Below are 22,774 nucleotides of genomic sequence, written 5' to 3'. Positions count from 1 at the left end.
AGAAAAAAAACTGAAAGTGTTGCGATATTTAAGGGCAACTTCCTTCAGGTTTGAATTAAGTATTTTTAAGTATTGAAAATCCATCTAAAATTAAATAAATTAAACGAAACATTAGTATGAGTTTTTTATTCACATGCATGCATTACATAAAGCAGTTCAAGAAGCATTTTATATATATATTTGCTGTGCCTGTGTATGAATTTCGAGTATATGTATAGTGATGTTATCAAGTACTCTTCAAATCTGTAGTAACATTTTGAATACTCACTTATTTTATGAATCCCCTACGAATGCTTTTTTCCTCATTTTCGAAATTCTGTGATCTGAGTTTTGACACCCCGATGCTTTTTGATAAAGGTGGTAAAAAACTAAAGGTAGCCTACCTGTACTTGTTAGAATCGTTTTCCGATATTCAAAGCAAACATACATGTTACTGTATACCAGCAGTAGTACAATACAGCATATGATCCACAGTAACAACCACAATAAATATTAGAGGTTACTTCAGAATTCCAGATGCACTACCTCAAAAATGCACCATCTGTTTGTGCACGTCATTTGAGAGCCAGACGGGCTCATCAATGTTCTTCATCCATATGCTGATGAGTCTGTCTGGCTGTCAATTGACGTAAATAAATAAATGAACAAATAAATAAATAAAAATAAATAAATAATTTAATTTATAATTACTTTAATTTATCATTCATATTTTCAAGGACTTTTTCGTGTTTCATTTCCTTACATACAATTTATTCCACACTCGAACTAGTTCAACTCTATAACAGTAAAAATCCCATGTTTGTTTGTTTCGTTGACGAACTTGTCCAGTTATTCATGCAAATGAATACCGTGAATATGGGGTCAGCTTTTTGTCCGCATATATGAAATTGTTTTCAGTTTAAGTGGGTCTCACACGTTTATGTAAACATTCACAAGGTTTTCTGTGAGAGGTTAGTTTCGTTTATTAGTGGATGAAAGTCTCATTCATGTATTAAACCAACATTGACATTTACAATAAAAACATTAAGACAACATATGCATGACCAATCTATAAAGATTTATAGGAGACTAGAACATGCACATTTTATGACTTTGCATGTGGTTTTGAAAAACAATATACATGCATAAACTGCAAGGAAGAAATCAATAAATCCTTTAGCATTATTTAATATCACTGATAGAATTTCAGAAATATGGTGTCTCCCAAAACATTAGAATTAGATAGCCTGTTGAAAACGTTAAGAATCAGCTAAAAATCTACCAAATAAAACAGGCATCCTAAAATTTCACCAGAGTTCCAAACACTTCAATAATTTTATCAATGTCTCATTCATGTATAAAACAACACTGACAATTATAATAAAAACATTAAGACAACATATACATGACCAATCTATAAAGATTTATAGAAGAGTAAAAACATGTACATTTTATGACCTGGCATGTGATTTTGCAAAGATTATACATGCATAAACTGCATAAAGGAAATCAATCAATTAAAGGTAAATATTGTAATATAAATATCACTGAATTTCAGAAATAGGGTACTTCCCAAACATTAGAATTAGATAGCCTGTTGAAAGCGTTAAGAGTTCACTAAAGATCTACCAAATAAAACAGGCAACCTAAAATTTCGCCAAAGTTCTAAACACCTCAATAAGTATTAACATGCTTCAGATGTACTCATTGTAAATATTCAGTAAAATGGAAATGTCTTAGAATGCAATCCCATATCATCTTTATAGCTTATATCACATGTTATTTGCACAATTACATAATTTGCATAATCCGCTGGCAACGTACCCAGTCACACATAAAGTGACATGACGGAGCCTACCCCATGGCTGAGTTAGTGCACTAGTACATTTAACGCAAACATAGTTATTACTGGTAGTTATTTATGTTTTGCCTAGAAAGTGGAAAAGCGTAAGTAAGTATCTAAATGAATAGAGCTCGCATTCCATGTTCAGTTTTCCCTATTGGTGATGTTAATCAATCAAAGAACAACAGCAAGAAAATAATCAAAATTAATCGAAAACTCACACTATCAAAGTAAATAAAAATCTTTATTGGAACGCAAGCTGAGTATTTGGCGGAAAATAATGTTAAAAGAGTACATAGTTGTTGTAATTACTGTTTCTCGTTATGCATTCTTGCAATTTTATGTTCGGTATGCCTGTAGATAATTGCATAGTTTTTCGTAATTACTGAGTTCCATTTGTATCGCTCTTTAAACATCGGCATATTTTGCTGAATTTATCAGAGCACATAGAACGAAATGTTCTGAGACATACAAAGTACACGATAGGATTTGCCATATTATTTATCACAAACGTTCTCAGAAAAAACGTGTAAGCAACAACTCCTGCAGGTGACAGTTCCCTCAAACTCTGAGGACTAATAGCGTTCATTATCATGAGTACAAGGTGAGGAAGGAAAGCTAAAATAAACACAACTGTCACAATAAACAACATTTTGGTTATTTCTTTTGTATGCCTATTTTGCGCTTGTATGTATCTATCGTTCGCTTGTGCTGACAGTAAGTTTCTTTGCGATTTATGAAGACTTTCCTGAGAATTTTTAAAATCGGAATGACCGGCATCAACACTCACAGCAGTTACTGTATTTGTTGCACCTCTCTCTAAACTTTCTTGCTTACTTCTTGTCTCGTCTTTTGATGCTTCTCCGTCGTTTCTCGCTTTTAAAAGAAATTTAGCCATTAGGAATCTCTTTGGAGTTGCTGGTGAATTGGTCGCTCCATTTAGCTCTGCACCTGCAGTGAAAAGGACGCAGTTGTGAGGGAGGATAAAAGCAATCATTTGTAATGAGTAGTTTACTAAAACAAATAGTTATTTTCAATGTAATTGTACTATGTCTGACACTATCGTATATTTTAATCAACATAACACGCTTAAATAGAGTCTAACACATACACATATCGAACCTACATGAACACATGCTGGTTCAAATACTTCGGGAAAAAAATGGAAGAATATGTTATACAAAATTTTAAAGGACTGTTGCACTCACTAAGGGTGGGTGATCAAAGAGAAAAATATTGTTGATCAACAATGTGAGAAATGTTTGACATATGTCAGATAGCGCTGAATCACACAAGTTTGATAGACAAAAACAAGTCTTCCTATTCAACTATACAATACAGGCTATCTTACATACTGTTTACTGCAAAAAAAACATTAAAAATCAAACAAGTTCACGAAAAGGTATGAAATGTTATCAGTGTCGTGTGGCGGCCATATAAAAGCCTTCCGTACTTGGGTTCGATTTTGTTATATTTTCTGGTCCTTTTTGTGTAACAGAGTTACATTTAAGCTGCTGCTAGAGGGTGTTGTGGGTGTTGCACATTTCATTACCTCTTATAACAAGACTCAGTCAAACCGAGTGTGCTATTACTTTGTTTATTTGCATTCAGAACTTCCAACTTCCTTTTTAAAGATTCTATTTTTTTTTTTTTTGTTTTGTTGTTGTTTAGCATTTTGTGAATTGTACACTCAAAATGAATGATACACAAGAACTAGTGTACTTCTAAGTCATTTTAGGATTTACTGTATCTATATGCTATTACCAATAGTGAGGCATTATCAAATTCAGTTATAAGTAAAAACTGTAAAAGGATCCCTTGGAAGCATGGCAAAGGAAGATGTCTGGTTTAAGAGGCTTCAGACATAAACCTTTAATCCACATTTACCTTCGTATTGTATTTTGACGTTAAAGCGACTAACCCACACATCGTGGTGTCAAATTTTAAAAAAAAATCAAACTTTTGTAATATTCACCAATATGCTACATATTCGATGTTCTAACAATGCATTTTTCATAAAATTCTGTTGAAAATCGTTGTTTTCCTAATAGATTTATGATAAAAACATTCGTCTACAATTTCTGATAAGGGTTTCCCGGTTTACAAAAATACGGAATTCCCGTCAGCAAACATCACCTGATTATCAATAGAGCGCAGACTTATAGGTATCTCACAATATTCGTTTAGAAGATCAAGTACTTTAGTCAGACTGCTAATTAAGGCAAAGTAAATCATGCTGACTTCCCTTATATAAATTGAACCATCAAACCTAGTACATGCGAACTTTTGGTTTGCTGCCCACGTGATGAAAGCGTCTAAAAATACTGTCGGTCTCGTTCTATATTTATCAACAAAATAAAGCGTTGCAACGGTTTATAAAAGTTCATGAGAAAAACTGAAAAAAAACTCGAACGTTCCCGTAATTCTGGAAACTATAAACTGGTCAACCATTATGTTTCATGGAAATATATGAAACAGTGGCGGCATTTTTGCCTTTCGGTGATAAATTATTTTAAAAACACAATGTGTGGGTTAGTCGCTTTAAGATATACTAAGATATTAACCATAAATTCATATTTATGCACCAGTACAGATTATTCATTTGGTGTCATTCCATATGACATTTCGAGCCTTTGATATTTGCCCTCACATTTTCTCATAATGTAACACTAGAGTATGGCAAATTAAGCCTCAAACATATGGCATGGACATGTCTTCACTTTATTTTAGTGCGTGACCATGATCACACTTTTAGTCTGAGAAATATGGCCTCGCATTATCTTTTCATTTAGTACTAAGTCTCAAATACATCTACATGTGTTCGCAATGCCATGTGACTTTTTAAGCCTAATGTATATGCTCTTTTTGTTTTAAAAAGAAAACATTTTAACATCAAATATATACCCGCACATTCCAATCATTTGTGCAACTTAAAGGATAAGACATATGCATTTGCGTTACGATCTATTTTTAACCCAAAATATCACATCATTTACATGTCTTCGTATTGCCATCTTATGAAACATGGCCATTTACGCCTCAAGTTTATGCCCTCAAATAATGTTAGTCTTTAATAAACCTACATCGTCTCGCATTACCTTCTTATATGCAGACCTGGGGTAATTAAAAATGTAATTTTGATTAATTGCAATTAAATTACATTACCTGAGTTATTGAATGTAATTTGAAATTGGATAGTTTCTAAATTACAGTGCAGTTTTTGGGATGTAATGTATTACATTTCAATTATTTTTCAATTACATGACACATGCTTTAATTCAGTTTGTTGAACAAAAAGTATATAATTGTATTACCAGGTACACTTCTCTTAAATATGCCAATTTGCATTTCATAGCTGTGACAAATAGTGATATAATATTACGGTAAGTGTTATTCGCTTGGACATAGCTCCTTGTCATATTAGAACCAAGTGGTAATCTTTCATCATGTTTGTCACTATGTTTTTGAAAAAAATGATCAAATCATGATAAGATATTATTTGCATCATTATCATTTCGAGATTTTTTAAGCAAATATTGAAAAGCCTAGCATTCTATTTAATCATTTTTATCAGATTTGATTTATTTGTGATAAAATATGTCATATCAAATGACACAAACAACATAGCATTTGACACCACATATCTGATATCACAGTTCATTACAATTATTTCGTAAGTTATAACAAGACAAAATATGATTATTACTGTAGACATTATGAGTATTCAACATTTTTTGCGATATAGTCTTCTTGGGATGACTCATGAATGCTTTACAATTTATTTCCATTAGGGTCATTTTGATAGTGTCAAGTATAAAAAATATCAAATGCAAATGTTAAACAGTTAAATACTGAATTTTAAACATATCACAGAACCATGATCATATAGTCTGAGGGCTGAAACTATATTTACATCACAATCACAGAAACTGAAAAAATTAGCTGCATATTATGTCCAGTTTTTTTTCGCTTTTTATACCATACACATCAAATATTCAGGTATAAATAGAATGGATATTTATTAATGAATAGAATCAAATTTATCACATGGAATTTTAAAGATCCCTAGACAGACCTATTTTAGTCCAGAGTCTTACATGAAAAATCAGAACTCACAGAATACCTGGGTTTAAACGCTTCTTTTGTACCCGAGTACTACTTGTATCTAATATTAAGAGTCGACTTTCAGCTTCTTTTGCTCCAGTTTATATGAAAATATTAAGGACTGACTGATGTTCTCCCGAAGAAACATATTTTAAGACAAGGATATTTCTTTGTGCATAAGTCAATTGAAATTAGTTTATATGTGTATTATCATGTATATGTAGTTCAAAATAAAGAATTTTGATACAGTGTTCATGTAAGAAGCATGTTAGGTTGTTACATTATTTGGTATTGTAACTGAATGTAATTAGTTACAATTTGTAATGTTATTGTACTTTAATTATTTGTATTGCTGAAATTCACGTAATGTTAATTGTAATTTAACTGAACATTTCACAATGTAATTGTAATTTAATTAATTACATTTTTAAGTAATTGACCCCAGGTCTGCTAATATGACACATTAAGATTAAAATATATGCTCTCGCAGTGTCTTCTATTATAGCACAGCAATATCTATAATGATTCATTCATAATAAACTCATCCCTTCATTTAAAAAAAATATAGGAACGGCATTCAAAATAAACGTCATAACTTGCAGCTTCAAAAGAACATGGATAGATGGGTGGGTGAATAGATACTTTTGACGATGTGTCTCAGAATTGTCTTAATTACCAGTCTAGATCTACTATTGATAAGTCGCTGGAGACGTAAAAAGGGTGATTTCGTTCATGTGAAATCGAAAGCATATGCAGCAAAGTTAAAGTATACACAAATCTTGAACGTTGTTGGCATGGTTAGATATGATAGGTGGGTTGAGAGTGGCTTCATCATTATGTGGTTATCTGGTAATAAGTTTGAATATATATGAACTTGAATGTACCAAGGTTTGAATATTTGTCGTTACATGCTTTAAACGTATCTTTATATAGATTTCATTGCCATGTAATAAATAATAAAACCTGTAAATGAATTCTTAGGAAACATAGAACCCAACCAAGTATACTAATACCAGAGTCGATTTGACAACTACATAGCGCGAAAGGAGCTAATTAATTAATCTATAAGAGGATTGGAGGCACCAAACACAAAAACAGAAGACTCGGTGTTGCAAGGATACAAACACTTAGGAAGTGACATCAGTAGATAACGTTCCATGACTTAAGATATTTAAGTGTTATATGCGCAAATAAGATGAAAAGCCCTTATATGCGTGCCACCTGGCTGACAAAAAGGTTACAAAATTTACTTACCGTTACACCGGTGTGTCTTTCCTGTGAATGTATGCTCGTGAACGAATGTCCGATGCCAGTGTAATGTCCTCCATATTCGAAAGTAAAATACACACATCGAAAAAAATGAAGTTAAGCAGAGTAACAGTTGGAAAAGAAAGTACAGTTTCGGGAAAATTGAAGTTTTATATTTCTGGTCAATAAAACATTCTACACCAGTAATATTTTGTACTCCGGTGTCTACATCCGCGTCCCCAAAAACAAATAGTGCGGGAACGGCTACTATACATGCTGATATGGCTGCCAGAAGACATATAATGTTGACTCTTTTGTAACTGAGTTGGTGCATATCCATAAAACAGATCTTTTTGTATCTTTCATAAGAAATTGCTAAAAATATCAAGGCGGCACTAACGCTGACAAAAACATGAAGAGACCTTGTCAATCTACAGAAGATCTCTGACGGCGATATATACGGGTACAACATGCTGATGATGAGTGCCGGCTTGCCCACCAAACACGCCAGTAAATCCATCCATCCAAGCCAAATAATAAAACTCTTGTAGGTAGATGCCTTGTAATTTGTGTAGATAATTAAAACTAATATATTGCCGAATACACCGAGGCACATTAAAATTGATATCAGCACAATGGTTGGAATATGGAGTTTAACGAGAGTAGCATTTACTTCCTCTATGGTGACATTACTGTTAAAGTCACTTCTCCACTGTTTTGGAATGGTTGAATACATTGTTAAAAATATTTTTTGTTAAAATCTCCACAAGCTAGTAACCGTATTTTGTTCACAGATACAACTAACTACACATGTTGCGCAAGCTGTCTTACACTTCTATTTCACACAGTTTTATCTCACAAATAAATCTAATTGTCCAATTTTAAATAATGGCAGAACGGCATGTACGTTATCAATATTCCTGTAATTCTTCTTTCGTTGTGACCTGTAATATATATAAAGACGTGTTGAAGTGATATACCTTTGGAGTCCTATGTGTTTTGATTGTTCACTTATAACATCCGGTTTACAAATCAGAGTTGTAATAATTCTCGCGGAAAAAATTGCGAAAACAAGTGGCGCACCTGAGAAAAATCCATAATTTCCGACACGTTACAAAGTAATCCCTACTTGTAAGTTAGAGAAAATTACTCATATGATCTAACGTTAAAGGTGAATAAGAGATCTGTTTTTACCACACTGAGCAGCAGACTTGCTGGTAGAATTATGTATTGCTCTAACAGACCTCTAGACAGCTAGTAACAATCGATAAGTAGTTACTCAAAATAACACGAATCACGAATCCCCATTTCGTTCATTTTTTGGGGTATTTTTTTTTTTGTTTAGTAAAAAAATGTTTACATGCGGCTGTTGTGTAAACTTATTGACAAGTAGATTATATATAGAAGAAATCAAATTTCTAAAAAGTAATGATTTATAAATGTTGAAAAACAAATCTGCATCAAACAGGTTCAAAGATATATTTAAAACCGGGATGACCCTTTTATTCTAAAAACATACATTCTCTACAAGTTTGTGAATCCTAGCGACTGTCCTTTTCCAATTTTCCAATTTTCAGCAAGTTATTGATGTAACATTATTTCACAAATATGATATGATGTATTTATAATGTTGTCTGCATAAAATATAAAATTTTTTTAGAAAACAAACACCACATTTTGTCTAGGTTATAAGTTCAAGAATGCTGTTAAAAGCATTTTCAAAAATGTCATAGGACACTTTATTGAAACCAAAGTTGAGCGACATTAATTAGACCCATTATACCCAGTAAAATAATAACTTTATCAGTCGACAGAGGACAAAGTATATCATTCCATGTTCAAAAAATGAGGTTTTCCAATAACCGAAAAAAATTCAATAGATAAAAGTAGAGACATTCATTTTAGAACGTTCGGATGTGTGTCTGCCTGCGTGCGTGTGTATGTTGAGGTGGCGGTTAGGAGGTTAGATATGTACAAGGGAAGGTTTGTTTGTTTGTTTGTTTTAGGTTTAACGCCGTTTTCAACAGTAATTTAGTCGTGTAACAGCAGACAGTTAACCTAACCAGTGTTCCTGGATTCTGTACCAGTACAAACCTGTTCTCCGCAAGAAACTGCCAACTTCCCCACATGAATAATCAGAGGTGAAGGACGAATGATTTCAGACACAATGTCTTTTATCAAATCCCCAAGGAGAACATATGTCCCCGCCCGGGGATCGAACTTGCGACCCCGCGATCCGTAGACCTAAGCTCTCCCTACTAAGCGGGCGGGCTGTACAGGGGAAGGGGAAGGGGAAGGGGTAGGAGTTTATGGGTGAAACTAAGAAATGGTAAGGAGTAATATAAATAAGATGTGGTTTGAAGAAAAAGTAGCATACTATTTTTTTTTCGAAGCAAATGGGAGTCGGCGGGGGGCGGGGAGGTGGGGATATAGTGACTGTTCTTTAAAAAATAGGGTCGCCGCTCAAAAGGTCTACGGAGCTTATCTTATTTATATATATTATACCTATATACTATTCATTATCACTTTTTTCTTTTTGTATTTGGTACGCATGGTTAAGTGCTTTAGGTCTAAGAGTTTGCATAAGCAATTATTGGCAAAGAGCATACATATTTTCTATTAATTTAAAAACATGGCTGTGTAATCACTCGCTCATTAACTCAAGTGGCAAGAAATTTGATTTTTGTTTAAGTGCAAGACAGAAATTATGTTCCACCAAGTCAAGATCAGATTTTAAATTTCACTAGCCGCTACATCTCTTGTAAAACTTTTTCCATTGGTTAAGCAGTTCGTTTTCATCTTTTTATCATGCATTTATAACAATGCAGACTTATGTAAGAATGCAGATAATAACAATAGATTTTGCAGTTTCTAACAGAAGTACCGCTATTTTCACCAGATTCAATGATGTATTTCTTGTAGAAGAGATAATGACAGCTATTTGATAAAGTTTTAAACAACTTGGTCCTGATGAAAGAATTTTACTAGTGGTGCGGCCGCCGGTTACAGTTGACAAGACAAGATAGTTTCATCTAGCATATTTATAACATTTTAGTTCATTTAGTTTCAGGGATTTACTCGTGTCATCCGAGCAAACACATTTATGTCATTTTATCTATGAAGAAAATATATTTTTTTAGTAATCTTTTGCAACTGGGTAAAAGGGCGAATAATCAAATGGCTTTTAAGAAATCCTGTATACCTTAATCTTTAATGGAGTATATCCTTTATAAATGACAATGTTACAAAGTAATGATATCAAAACTCTATAGATTCATTGTTTAAAACAGTGAGTTTAACATAGTTTAATATATCGTTGTATTTCAGAATTCCATTAATATTGTGTTGAGCTAACAAATATTGTCAACAGGCAACATTAAAATAAACTTACATTCTTTACATAACATGACTCCATCTTCACACAAGTGTTAATAAGGTTAAATTCCTTTATTCCGGGATTACAAAGATATCAGTGTATTATGTAAATAAATAGATAGCATTTACTCATATTAAAGCAAATGAAAGAAAAAGTGTTATACTAAAATTTCCGTAGACATTTTACATTTTTCCTAAAATATCTTTTCAATGCATTTCTTAAAATATGTGCAGTACATGCATTTACAAATAAGGTGCAGTATAAATAGGTGCAGTATAAATGCACAATTTTTTACAAATAATGTGCAGTATAATTGTACATACCTTTACAAATATTGTGCAGTATAAATGTACACATACCGTTACAAATAATGTGCAGTATATATGTACCTTTACAAATATTGTGCAGTATAAATGTACACATACCGTTACGAATATTGTGCAGTAAAAATGTACATACTGTAACAAATAATGTGCAGTATAAATGTACCTTTACAAATATTGTGCAGTATAAATGTACACACCTTTAAAAGTTATATGCAGTACAAATGTGCATACCTTTACAAATATACTAATATCCTGTTGTTTTTTTTTTTGGTTTTTTTTTACTACTGAGCTTTTTACGTTTTAAAAACTATACCCTGTCGCTTTATACACAATACCTAATCACACATTATAACTGTAAGGAAGTAAAGAACATGACATGTAGATATAACAATTAGGATGTAAATTAGATCAGACACAATGTGGTCGGAAGAATAAAGTTTAAATCTTTATTATAGTCTCATCTATGTACAAACAACGTCAGAAACATAATATACACTACATCATAAATGTCAACAATTACCTCTTCAACTACCTATTATCATTGACACTGTTGATAATTTAATCGTCATTTTTTCATTATATTTTATCAGACAGACAAATCGCTACGTTTTTTTATTATATCTTATCAGACAAATAAATCGCTATTTTTCTGACTTAAGAATGTCGAAGAATCTCGCTGATATCAAGATAAATTTCCGCAAAGAAAAACACTTTTTCATTCATGTACAAGGGCGTAGGAGCTGGGGCGGCAGGGGCGGCGCCCGCCGCCCCTATGTTTCGAGGAGCGGCGAAATGCCGAACTTGTAAATTTTTGAAAACGCTAGAAAATATAATTGAGAATAAATACAGCGCGGTCTTCCCTTGCCAATTGTCAATTTATCATGAAGTGCATAGGCGACTGATATGTACACAGAATCTTGTCATATCGCTGACACCTTGCTTGATCACCTTGGTGACAGGGTATTGTACACAATCGATAATCCGCAACGACCTGTGTCGCTGTATTTTCACGCCCCGCAGACTCGGATTATAGGCGATACATTAATTAATGAGAGTTAATCGTATTTAATTGCTTACTACCGAAAAGATTGTAGACACTTGCAATTAATGTTGTGTCTCAAATTCTGCCGACAAAGTAAAACACAAACGCAAATCGGCATCTTTAGATGTCTATTCAATTAAACATTTTTGACACTTAAACATATTGTTTGAAATATCAAAGAAACCAATCATAATGATTAAATTCAACGTATCAAATGTAAAAAAAAAACCCTCATAGATTTTTTCAGATCTAGTAACATTAATTACATTAAGCAAGTATTACAGCTTCTACATAAAACGGAAAAGCCCAATCGGCCTCGCAGTTTTGCGTTTCCAAAGCGATCATTCGGTAAAAAGAACCCTTAACTCCGTTTATTCAACCCTCAATGGCTCAGCGTATTTCCATGGAATCACTATGATGAGGTGAATATTTATTGTAAATTATATGATTATGTTAGGTCTCCTGTGCATTTGGGATCTGTCAGGATGCTTATGTGTAATGTGTTATGTGTTAAATTTTCTAATTTACGGAATCCATTTACGGACCCCTCCCAAAACCAACCCCCTCCGCCGCCCCAATGCTAAAATCGTCCCTACGCCCCTGATGTATAAGAACTTATAACAACACATTTTTTTTTCAGCGAACGCCGTCTAAGAAGGAATTCGTGACCTGGGATGACCCATGCCACGTGACTGAAGTTTGCAAATCAGTCTACTTGGTAATGCATTATAGATAATTTATCAAAATAAAAGATTTATACTACACCCTGTCTGATTGGACGAGGGCATCTTTTTCCTACTCTGCTGATTGTGCAACGCCGATTGAAATGACAGACGAAGCCTTTGTCCTTAATGAAGCTGTTTATAGTTTTAAAGCTAAGTTTCGCTCAGTATATTTAGAAGAATATTGATGCATATAAAAATGATAAGTAAGTTTAATAAATATAATAAAAACCTGTCCAAATACCAACATATAAATAGTTGTTTAAGCTAATTTTTATGGTAGTTTTTATCTACAAAAGATTAGCGAAATGGATTCAAGTTTTAATTATGTAAAATAAATCAAATATGTGTAGATTTAGATTACAATAGTAGATGTAAATATTAGATAGGGGAATGAATTAGAGGGAATATGTTTATCCTTTAGTATGATAGTAATAACCCTTTTGTGATAGCATGTAATATGGGTTTTTATAAGTGCAATATAATGTGGAATTTGTTTCATATGATATAATCTGTGATATAATTTATATCATGATATATAGTCTCAAATAACTCAGTATTGAGTGGCAGCATTAAATATGTTTTACGATATTATATGTAATACAAATATGTATTGTGATTTTATTTATGTATGCTGATGAGACTTGGATAAATAAATAAATAAATAAATAAATAGATAAATAAAAAATAAATAAATAAATAAATAAATAAATAAATATATCAATTTACAGAACAAGCTGAATACAGTCTGCGTATCACATTAACAAGGGTGTGATTAGGCCGGGATCCGGACAAAATCCCCTGCGGACAAAACCCCCTTCGCTCATTTTTACATAGGCGGACAAAACCCCCTTCATGTTTTTTATAAGGAGGACAAAAACCCCTTCGCTTAATTTTACAAGGAGGACAAAACCCCCTTCGCATTTTTTACAAGGAGGACAAAACCCCCTTCGCATTTTTCTACAAGGACAACCCCCTTTGTTTATTTTTTTTTATAAGGAATCAAAAGGGCAAACAAAAAGAGATGTCTTGAACATAATTATAATTAATATTTATAATAATGATAATTGATTTAATTATTCTATAATATACAATTATTTCAGTTGGTTCCATAATAACTTTGAAATTAATCGGACTATACATATACAATTATTTTAGTTTGTTGAAAAAAGTGTTGAATATCTCTTAATTAATTGACCTGATAATTTGTTAATTGTATGTTTTTCTCATCAAAGTGTTTAGTAATTTGTTAAATAACTCTCAGATACTTTGATTAGTTACATAATTATTATCATATAATTTGTCCTTTTGATTCTAGGATGAAGGGGGTTTTGTCCTCCCTGTAAAAAACGCGAAGGGGGTTTTGTCCTCCTTGTAAAATTAAGCGAAGGGGTTTTTGTCCTCCTTGTAAAAAACAAGAAGGGGGTTTTGTCCGCCTATGCAAAAATGAGCGAAGGGGGTTTTGTCCGCAGGGGATTTTGTCCTACACTCGATTAGGCCATCGATTAAGGTCTTATAGGTAATGTTAGATAGATGATAGAATAACACAAATGATATGAAAACCTCATAAATTTGTCTTATTACAATTAGCCGACCATCTTTTTAAAAGTTATTTCTTGTTCTAAAATCACACTTATACAATATAATTATGGTCAGAATGACAAGCATTGTTATGTTATCCTCCGTTGATAAAATTAAACCATACCTTTCAATATGTATTTCTTGTAGAAAGCGTCGGAAATCCAAATCCTAATGAATTCTCTATAATTCGAAATTTAAAAAATAATAATAAAATTACCGATGGTAAAAGTCATACTTCACATTACTATAAAGTTATCGAACACATCCAATGAAAATGCATATTTAATGCATAACAACATTATTTTGTACTCCGGACTACCACCCTGTGTCTGCAAAATGCGCAAATGGCTTTATTGTTACACGTCAAAACAACAAATTATGAAATCCGGTCTTGGCTGCACCTAAGCGTGATTATAAAACCATTTGTCAAAAAGGTGTTGATTTTTAACACCCTTTTAGCACCTAGCTAAGTTGAGACTTCCCATCTGTCTAAATGCTTCTAAAAAGATAACGTACATTATAATTATTTAGTTGTAATAAATCTATAACAAATAAAGGCAGACCTATCTTGCAAAAAAAAAAAATACTCCAGAATAATATAGTTTTACTGACATGTTAATTTAGGAGGTTATTTTGGAGAGCCATCTTCTGTCTATTTTGTGCATTGAAGTTATTTTGACGGTTTGTTATTTTCTCGACAATACGTCTCTCTATGTTGCAGATAAATTGTGGTCTAACACAGGTATATATTATACAGTTATTGAATGTCTTGCCGGTCTCTTGCCAAAACTGTTGCACGAGGTCCGAATCACAGAAGGCTGAAAGCTTTGTGTATTGGCATTAGAAAGTAATCGTTTTGACTTTTTGCGCATGCATTTAATTAACATGTCCTGAATGAAGACCAATCTTAGTGCACACACGTGCACTTTGGCCAAATTGCATTAGTTTACATAAAATTATCTGAATGAAATCAGAACTAATATTGATCTTGGAAACGTTCTCTTTAAAAAATTCTGTAATCGGATTCAGTTACGTTGGGAGAAATTGTCAAAGGATAGATGTCTAGTTTATATATTAAGCGCGTGAAATTTGTTCCATACCATCCACGGGTATTTATGGGGAAGTTTGTCCTTCGATCAAAAATACAAAAAGTAATCTTTCGAAGTGATAGATCGTATCAAGGATGATTAACAAATATCTCTTGCGTCCTTAGATCATTCATAAAATAGGGAGAATGATATTTTGTTTCATAACATATGAATTATTAAACTGAGAAGAAACCTGACAGAAAAATCATCAGATATCTCCTTTTAACTAATACTTATTTCATAAAACATCTGTTTGAAATATTTTATCTGTGAATTACTTCATAACAACAAGGCGTAGAGACTTTTATCTTTCCAAAATTGTAGACACTTTCCTAGATAAAGATTCATTAGGCCAAGCATAAAACAATTATTGTTTACAGTAGTGTATGTGAGGGAAATCCGACTTATGAAACTGCAAAACTGACTTATATGGCGCCTGATTTTAACAGAATCCTGCCTTACTCGACAAACTCCCCAGACTCCGCCAGATTCATAATATACGACATTTTGTGTAATCCGTAATCAACATATGATTTCACCTATTACAAAGTGCGAAAAAACACAATTTTTACCGTGTATGCCTTCGGTGGGAAACATTTTTTTACTTGAAGTGGTGGCGAGATCAGGTTTGAAATTGAACGAAGAATGTCTGTCTGGATGAGAGCTCGAGGCAGCGATAGTTGTTGTAAATACAAAAGTCATTTTGGACCGACAAGAAAAGAGGCGCATTTGAAGGGAATGGCTACGTTGTAATAATACTAATAACCTCTGCTTTTTCTTCTTTAATCGTATAAGGAGCAACGTATAAGGCGCAAGTTAAGAAAATTTCAAAATTTTATCCAAAAACCAGCCATTTTTTTCCATGACAACATATTAAAACAAAATGATGGATTTAATTTATGTTTAGATATTTATTTGAGCTGTATTTTGTTATTTTTACAAAACAGCTCTATAATTTTTGTAACTACAACGAAAAGTATATCATACTTAAGATCCTAAACCCAAGAAACTATGAAAATATCATTTATATGAAAAGGGATTTGCCGAAGAAATGATTCAGCAGTGTGTAAATGAGATCATAGCTGCCTCCATGATAAGCCAATTTCTGAAATTTTGAAATGCCATATCTTATTGAAAAGTTCGATGGCCATAATTTTTCAAAACATGAAGACGTTTTAAATCCGGCTTTTCTTTATTTCACGTAAATCCACTTACTTAATAACTTTTTTTTCGACATTTTCTAGCATTTTTCAGAGACTTATATTACTTTTAAGAACTACATCGCTACTATTGAAAAAGAAAAAGGGATGTTTTAAATACAACCACTAAATCTACCCCTTTTCGCTTCTTTCAGCGTCTCTTTTTTAAGAATAAAATTCTTACGTCGACATCTTTACATAGCATGCGATTGGAACACGCCGATTTTCGATCGAATGCAGAGTAGAAGAAAAATCGATATTATTGTGAAAGGGCACGAGGAAAGGAAGACAGATTAGGGAAATTTATATTTGGACCACTTGTGATAGATCTGCGGAAGCAATCATTTCATTTGGTAGTGATCAACCTATAGTTCTTCTGACAATTGCGGCGGCGCTTTGGGAATTACACATCGTGAGAAATAAAAGCTGTATCAGACGTGCAATATGAGTAGTATCCGGATGCTCGGTCGTTACAGACCTGTCAAATAATGTGCATGCTGATATTTTAATGCTTTGGTTGAATTAGTTGTAATGTAATCACGTAATTTAATCATGATAAAATGTGTCAGATATCATGTAGAGACCATAACTTTAGAAAATTATTGTTAATAACAATCTGAGAATGCTGAAAATATCATACGGAGAATTAGAAATCGAACGTAGAATGCGGTCTATTACACTAAGGTACGATTGTAGTAATTCGCCGGATATACATTCGTGGTATAGTGCCATGTTACCGCACAAGAAAGCCCATTTTCAGATACAAGCTTTATTGTTATATTGATTCTAAACAGAAATGTCTGCGGCTGATTTTAAACTCTTTTGTATATGCTTCCAAGTTTGTATCGAAGCTGATGGGTAAAATGAAAGTGAAACTATAGGTATTTCCTGATGTGTACCTATTAGACATAAGAAATTGTTTGTTTCCGGTATCCCGACCTACCCTAAATTTTTGGCCCCACCCTAAATGTTTTTATGGCCTTGGAGAATTTTTTGTTGCAAAACTGAACTTTTTATGCTTTAAACATAGTCAGAGTTGTTAGAAATCAACTTACTGATGCTCTAAAGGCATAACCCCTTAGTTGTATTCATTTTCTGACAAAAAAAAAATAATTTCTGAAAAATCCCACTTAAAAAAAATCCAAAACAAGAGTGCCAGAATGTCACAATATACGCCCGTAACAGCAAATTTCTTTACACTAGCACCTGTATTTGCAAAAGGAATTTTAATTTTGTGGTTGTTTATCAATTATTGTATTTCTTTTGTTTTTCTAAATCCACATAAAAACTCCTTACCAGGTAAAGATACCTTAAAATACACCTAACATTTGAAAGTAACATCAATGTTGTACCACAGAAAAGTGGTCTTGGTTTTTCCCTACGGTCAATTTTAAAAAGTTACAATATAAGTTATTTATAGTAACAACTAAGGGAAGTTAATCTTTAAAAAAAGATTTTAAAAAAAAATTGTAAGTCCACACAAAAATCCTTACCAGGTAGAGATATGTCAAAATACACCTCAAAATTGGATGTAACATGCATGTTGTACTACAGAAAAGTGGTCTCGATTTTTCCCTACCACTAGTAATGAAAACGTTACAATTTAAGCTATTTATAGAACGAATAAAGGGAAGTAATTCTAAAGAAGGGACCTGCGCATAACACTTCGTCTCATGATGGTGTACAATTGTGCCAAGTTACATCAAAATCCCTCCATGCATGAAGAAGAAATGCTTCGGACAAAGTCATTCTTGTATCTGACCTTTGGCCTCTAAGTGTGACATTGACCTTAGACCTATGGACCTGGTTCTTGCGCATGACACTCCGTCTCGTGGTGGTGAACATTTGTGCCAAGTTATATCAAAATCCCTCCATGCATGAAGAAGAAATTCTCCAGACAAAGTTATTATTCTTGTATCATTTGACCTCTAAGTGTGACCTTGACCTTAGACCTAGGGATCTGGTTCTTGCGCATGACACTCCGTTTCATGATGTTGAACAATTGTGTCAAGTTACATCAAAATCCCTCCATGCATGAAGAAGATATGCTCCGGACAAAGTCATTCTTGAATTTGACCTTTGACTAGGGACCTGGTTCTTGCGCATGACACTCCGTCTCATGATGGTGTACAATTGTGCCAAGTTTCATCCAAATCCCTCCATGCATGAAGAAGATATGCTCTGGATAAAGTCATTCTTGAATTTGACCTTTGACCTCTAAGTGTGACATTGACCTTAGATCTTGGGACCTGGTTCTTGCGCATGACACTCCGTCTCATGATGGTGAACAACTGTGCCAAGTTTTATCAAAATCCTTCCATGAATGAAGAAGAAATCCTCCGGACAAAGTCTGTGGACGACGCCCGCCCATCAGCCCGCCAGGGGCGTTCCCATAATACGTCCCGTTTTTCAAACGGACGTATAAAAAAGGAGAAAAAATACCAACCTACCTACCCTAATTTTTTTAGCATGTTACCGGAAACAAACAAACTGTTTACGCCTTACCTACGTAATATTGGCATTTGTATAATGTATTCCAGTTACGTGAACATGGTTTCATTGCATTATGGTCAACCCATACTTTACTGTATATTTTGATTGCCTATAAAGACTTACCTTCAAGACAAGGAAAGGAAATAAGGAAAATGCAGATATAAGACGTCATTCATTGTAAATTTTACGTAGAAAATAGGAGCTGAGACATTTAGTACGTTCTTCCCTATAAAGCGGAAGTTCATGAGTCTAAAGGACCAGAACTAATAAAAAAGCCGACTTTTAGACCTAACACACGGCGCGTTATATTACACTGTAATACCATTCAGTCCAATTCTGTAATTACCGGAAAACTATTTTCATAATATATAATAAACTGTAGAAAAAAGTAAAAACATCCATTTCTGCTAGGAAATAAAGCAAAGTTGTGTAATTACTAGTAACTACGATTAATTCATTTTGAGCTGACAAATAAATATACTTGGCGGACGACTACATGAACGCTCGCATAATACATGTAGACAAACACCATAGATTGTACACTATACACCATTTGTTTTCATAATTTTTTTAAAAAACCAGGTCTTAAAGTGTGCATAGATAACTTCAAACAAACTTTCACTCGGACAAAAAAAAAGAAGAAAAAAAATAGAGAAAAATATTACTTTCATTTACCAAACGATCATATTAAGAACCAAAGACATAAACGTCTATGTCTAATATTTGCATCATTTCTAGTACTGAAGAGAACTAACGTTATTTTCAAACCTGAGAAGTAGTGAAAGCTGTTGAAAATGAAATAAAATAGCTTACGATCTACTTGACTTCTGTCCGTGAATCCAATAACATTTTTAACATATTACAAACCTGGCAGAAAGTCCCCAGACATAATATCCCACTGATTCTTATCTTTACAAAATTACCTAGATTTGTATTTGTAGCATTCAACCTGTGAAATAACTTGCTGCGATATTCTGTAGATCAAACATGTCTGATACTTATCTTCACAAAAAAATCGTGTGAGCTTATTCTACAAATACCAAGCATAAAGCGATTACTGTATTGTAATTGAGGAAAAACATGACTTATAATACAACAATTAGCATAATTATGTTATTACCATAACGTTTTACCATACTTTAAAACGTGCAGAAAATCAAAACCATCTTTCCGAAATTAATGTCTCTGGCTAGGTATGCTTTGAACTAAATGCCTGACTGTTAATAAAGGAAGATGTTATTTTTAGCGTTGGTTCCTATTAATGTACGTCGTTTTTACGAATTTCAGTTATGTTGTTTTGCAGCGTAGAGTGAACTTGAGTTGCAATATAAAAATGAAATCAGATACCATAGAATCCTTTTTTAATTCTGAGAAATGCATTTGTTTGACTGCATGCATTTAATACGTTATTTAGTATTAGTCCATTAAACAGATGAACCTTTTTGTATAAAATATTAATATTTCTGGGTTTTATGAGCTTTCAAGATCATTTGGCGTCTGACAGTCTGTTTGCATGTCAATATTTTCTTTAGCGAGACTCTTTATATAGCACAAAGTATGGACCGAAGATTTACACAAGGAGTCGTATAATCAATTTTATTATTTCACCAAATGCTCACACGTATGTTACTGGTCGCACGGAAGTGAACTGCCTCTCTGCGCTCTATTCACTCCTGTTTTGTCGTATTTTACAAGCTTCATCGGATTTAAGTGCATGTGATTTCAATTATGTAATAGTTCTGCTGGCTGTTCCATCGGTTGGCGCATTGGAACTTTGACGGATCTGGATTTAGAAAAATTCCAATTTAGTCTCTTAATTAAGAACATAATCACTATCGAAATTATATAAAAAAAAAAAATAATAAGTCGTACAAACAACATGTTCAAACTCTTCCTGATCATATACTAGTGCCCTGTATATACTTGTATTTTGTCCTTTGAATATGCTACCCAAGTCTTTCAGCCGCCGTTACTTTTTCCGCAGCACAGAATGTTGCTCACATATACGACGATTTTCCATTTAAACGACCTTTATTGATAGAACGATCAAAATTGTTACTCAATATACTCTTGTGAACATGAATGCTGCAGTAAAACAAAGTCCATGTGCCCAAAATAACAATAAATATTTAATGCTACATTTAAACAGCAATACCTGGATCGCTTTATAAATCCGTTAGAAATATATAAACTGTGGCAGAGATTAGTAAACACAATGGTAACTCATTTTAATACTTACTACCAAACAACAAAAATGCATCATCCTATGTGCCATATGGCCTTGAGACGCAGCAAAAGTAGTATAGAACAAGAGTTCTGCAAAGCAACATATGCCCGAAGTTCTAGATCAAAGAAGAGGAAAAAGGAACTCTTTTCGGGGCGGAGGGAGTGTACGGGATGTAATGTGGTTGGAGGGGCGTAAGGGGAGCCCCCCCCCCCCCGCCTCTCTCTCCCTCTCTCTCTCTCTCTCTTAAATCTGGCCGCTGCCATTTGATATTTTCAAATAAAAACTTTCAATTCGAAGAACCAATAGAAACGATAAATAACAATTTAATTTGAATACGAAATGAACTGATACCCACTTTAGTATAAGTGGATACAAAATGAAAAGCATTTCATTTTCAACTTCCACTTTTAATTATATTACATGTACAAGTATCATGCAAGCTTATTGCGGTAGGTTGTAAGTTCTGCGAGGTCGAGCAAGGAAATAAGACAAAAGCTTTGGTTTAAATAATTGATCTTCAAATGTTCCATATATAATTATTTTCCATTTAGGTAATACAAATTTTAGCCATTTCGCCTATGAAATAATATTCTCCATTTCGTTTGTATTTATTATCCATTTTAGTAATAAGTTTGTTAGTTACATGTACTTGTGGCCCGACCCATTTGCTTATTTTCTTGGCGGTACATGTATATTTTTGATGTTTGTTAGTATAAATGTAAACAGTAATAAACAATAAAATATTAATATGAAAAAGGCAAAGCCTCTGAGCGAGCGTAGCTTAAACGGCAAAGAAACTATTCACTGCTTAAAACAATTCCGAGAACCTATTCACTTGAAAAGAAACAAAAATTTAGTGTCATTATACCTGTAACAGCGAATATCATACGTTGCAAAATTTATGGAAAGCCGGTGTCACGGTGACGTCATTACCTGTTTGTGGCGTTCTTATGGCTTTATGCTTATTTATGATATTTTATCCCATTTTCTGGCCAATGCTTGATCTTTTAAAAGAAAATAATATTTTTTTTCTACCAACTGGAAATCTTTCTTGCATTATTTTTGAGCGATGGATAATATTCAGCAATCAAATGAAGTTCTGTATTCACTGCCAACAAAGCATTTCCTGTGAGCACCTGTCCTCTAGGGACACGCACTTTGTAAAATAAAAGCAAAATTGAAATTATTTCCATAACATAACTTTTTTAAAAATAAAGACACCTAATGAACATAGAGATTGTAACTCAAATATAAAATTAAAAAAAAACAACAATTTTCCCGACTTTGACGGAAGTAGAACAAAATGGCGGCACCCAAAATGGCGGCGCCCAGACGAGAGGAAAATTTTTCAGCTACATCACTTTGCCCCATTCGGCACACCTTTGTTATATTCGCCTACACATTGCCGTAAGGCGAGCTACGCGCTCGCAATTGCGCTTCGCGCAATTGCTCGCCAGCTACGCTCGCTATTAAACTCGAAATTTGATAAAAAATTAAACGCATAATATACATTTCCCAGATATGGCCCAAAAAACAACATTCATAT

At 33.3% G+C, this 22,774-nt stretch overlaps 1 protein-coding gene across 3 annotated transcripts; it reads right to left on the bottom strand.

The window, feature by feature from the left end:
* Positions 1-653: 653 nt before the first annotated feature.
* On the bottom strand, positions 654-19,906 carry LOC128549681 (uncharacterized). 3 transcript variants are annotated; one of them, XM_053526966.1, is made up of 3 exons: positions 19,815-19,906; positions 7,181-8,118; positions 654-2,773 (listed from the first exon to the last, which is right to left on the bottom strand). In XM_053526966.1, exons 2-3 carry the CDS (start codon positions 7,908-7,910, stop codon positions 2,205-2,207), a joined length of 1,299 nt encoding a protein of 432 aa, XP_053382941.1. In that variant the 5' UTR covers positions 7,911-8,118; positions 19,815-19,906; the 3' UTR covers positions 654-2,204. The 3 variants fall into 3 exon arrangements, with proteins under 3 accessions (XP_053382941.1, XP_053382940.1, XP_053382939.1); XM_053526965.1 differs by lacking the exon at positions 19,815-19,906 and adding an exon at positions 8,258-8,388; XM_053526964.1 differs by lacking the exon at positions 19,815-19,906 and having other exon boundaries at positions 7,181-8,388.
* Between the last annotated feature and the right edge of the window lie 2,868 nt (positions 19,907-22,774).

The sequence above is a fragment of the Mercenaria mercenaria genome, chromosome 16, assembly GCF_021730395.1.
Source record: "Mercenaria mercenaria strain notata chromosome 16, MADL_Memer_1, whole genome shotgun sequence".
In the NCBI taxonomy this organism is placed as follows: Eukaryota; Metazoa; Mollusca; class Bivalvia; order Venerida; family Veneridae; genus Mercenaria; species Mercenaria mercenaria.
This window is presented reverse-complemented; position numbering and strand designations above follow the sequence as displayed.

Coding starts and splice junctions, on each gene's coding strand:
- LOC128549681 (XM_053526966.1), bottom strand. CDS start 7,910: ATGTATTCAACCATTCCAAAACAGTGGAGAAGTGACTTTAACAGTAAT. Junction 2,774..7,180: donor AAAGACACACCGGTGTAACG/GTAAGTAAATTT, acceptor TTTTCACTGCAG/GTGCAGAGCTAAATGGAGCG.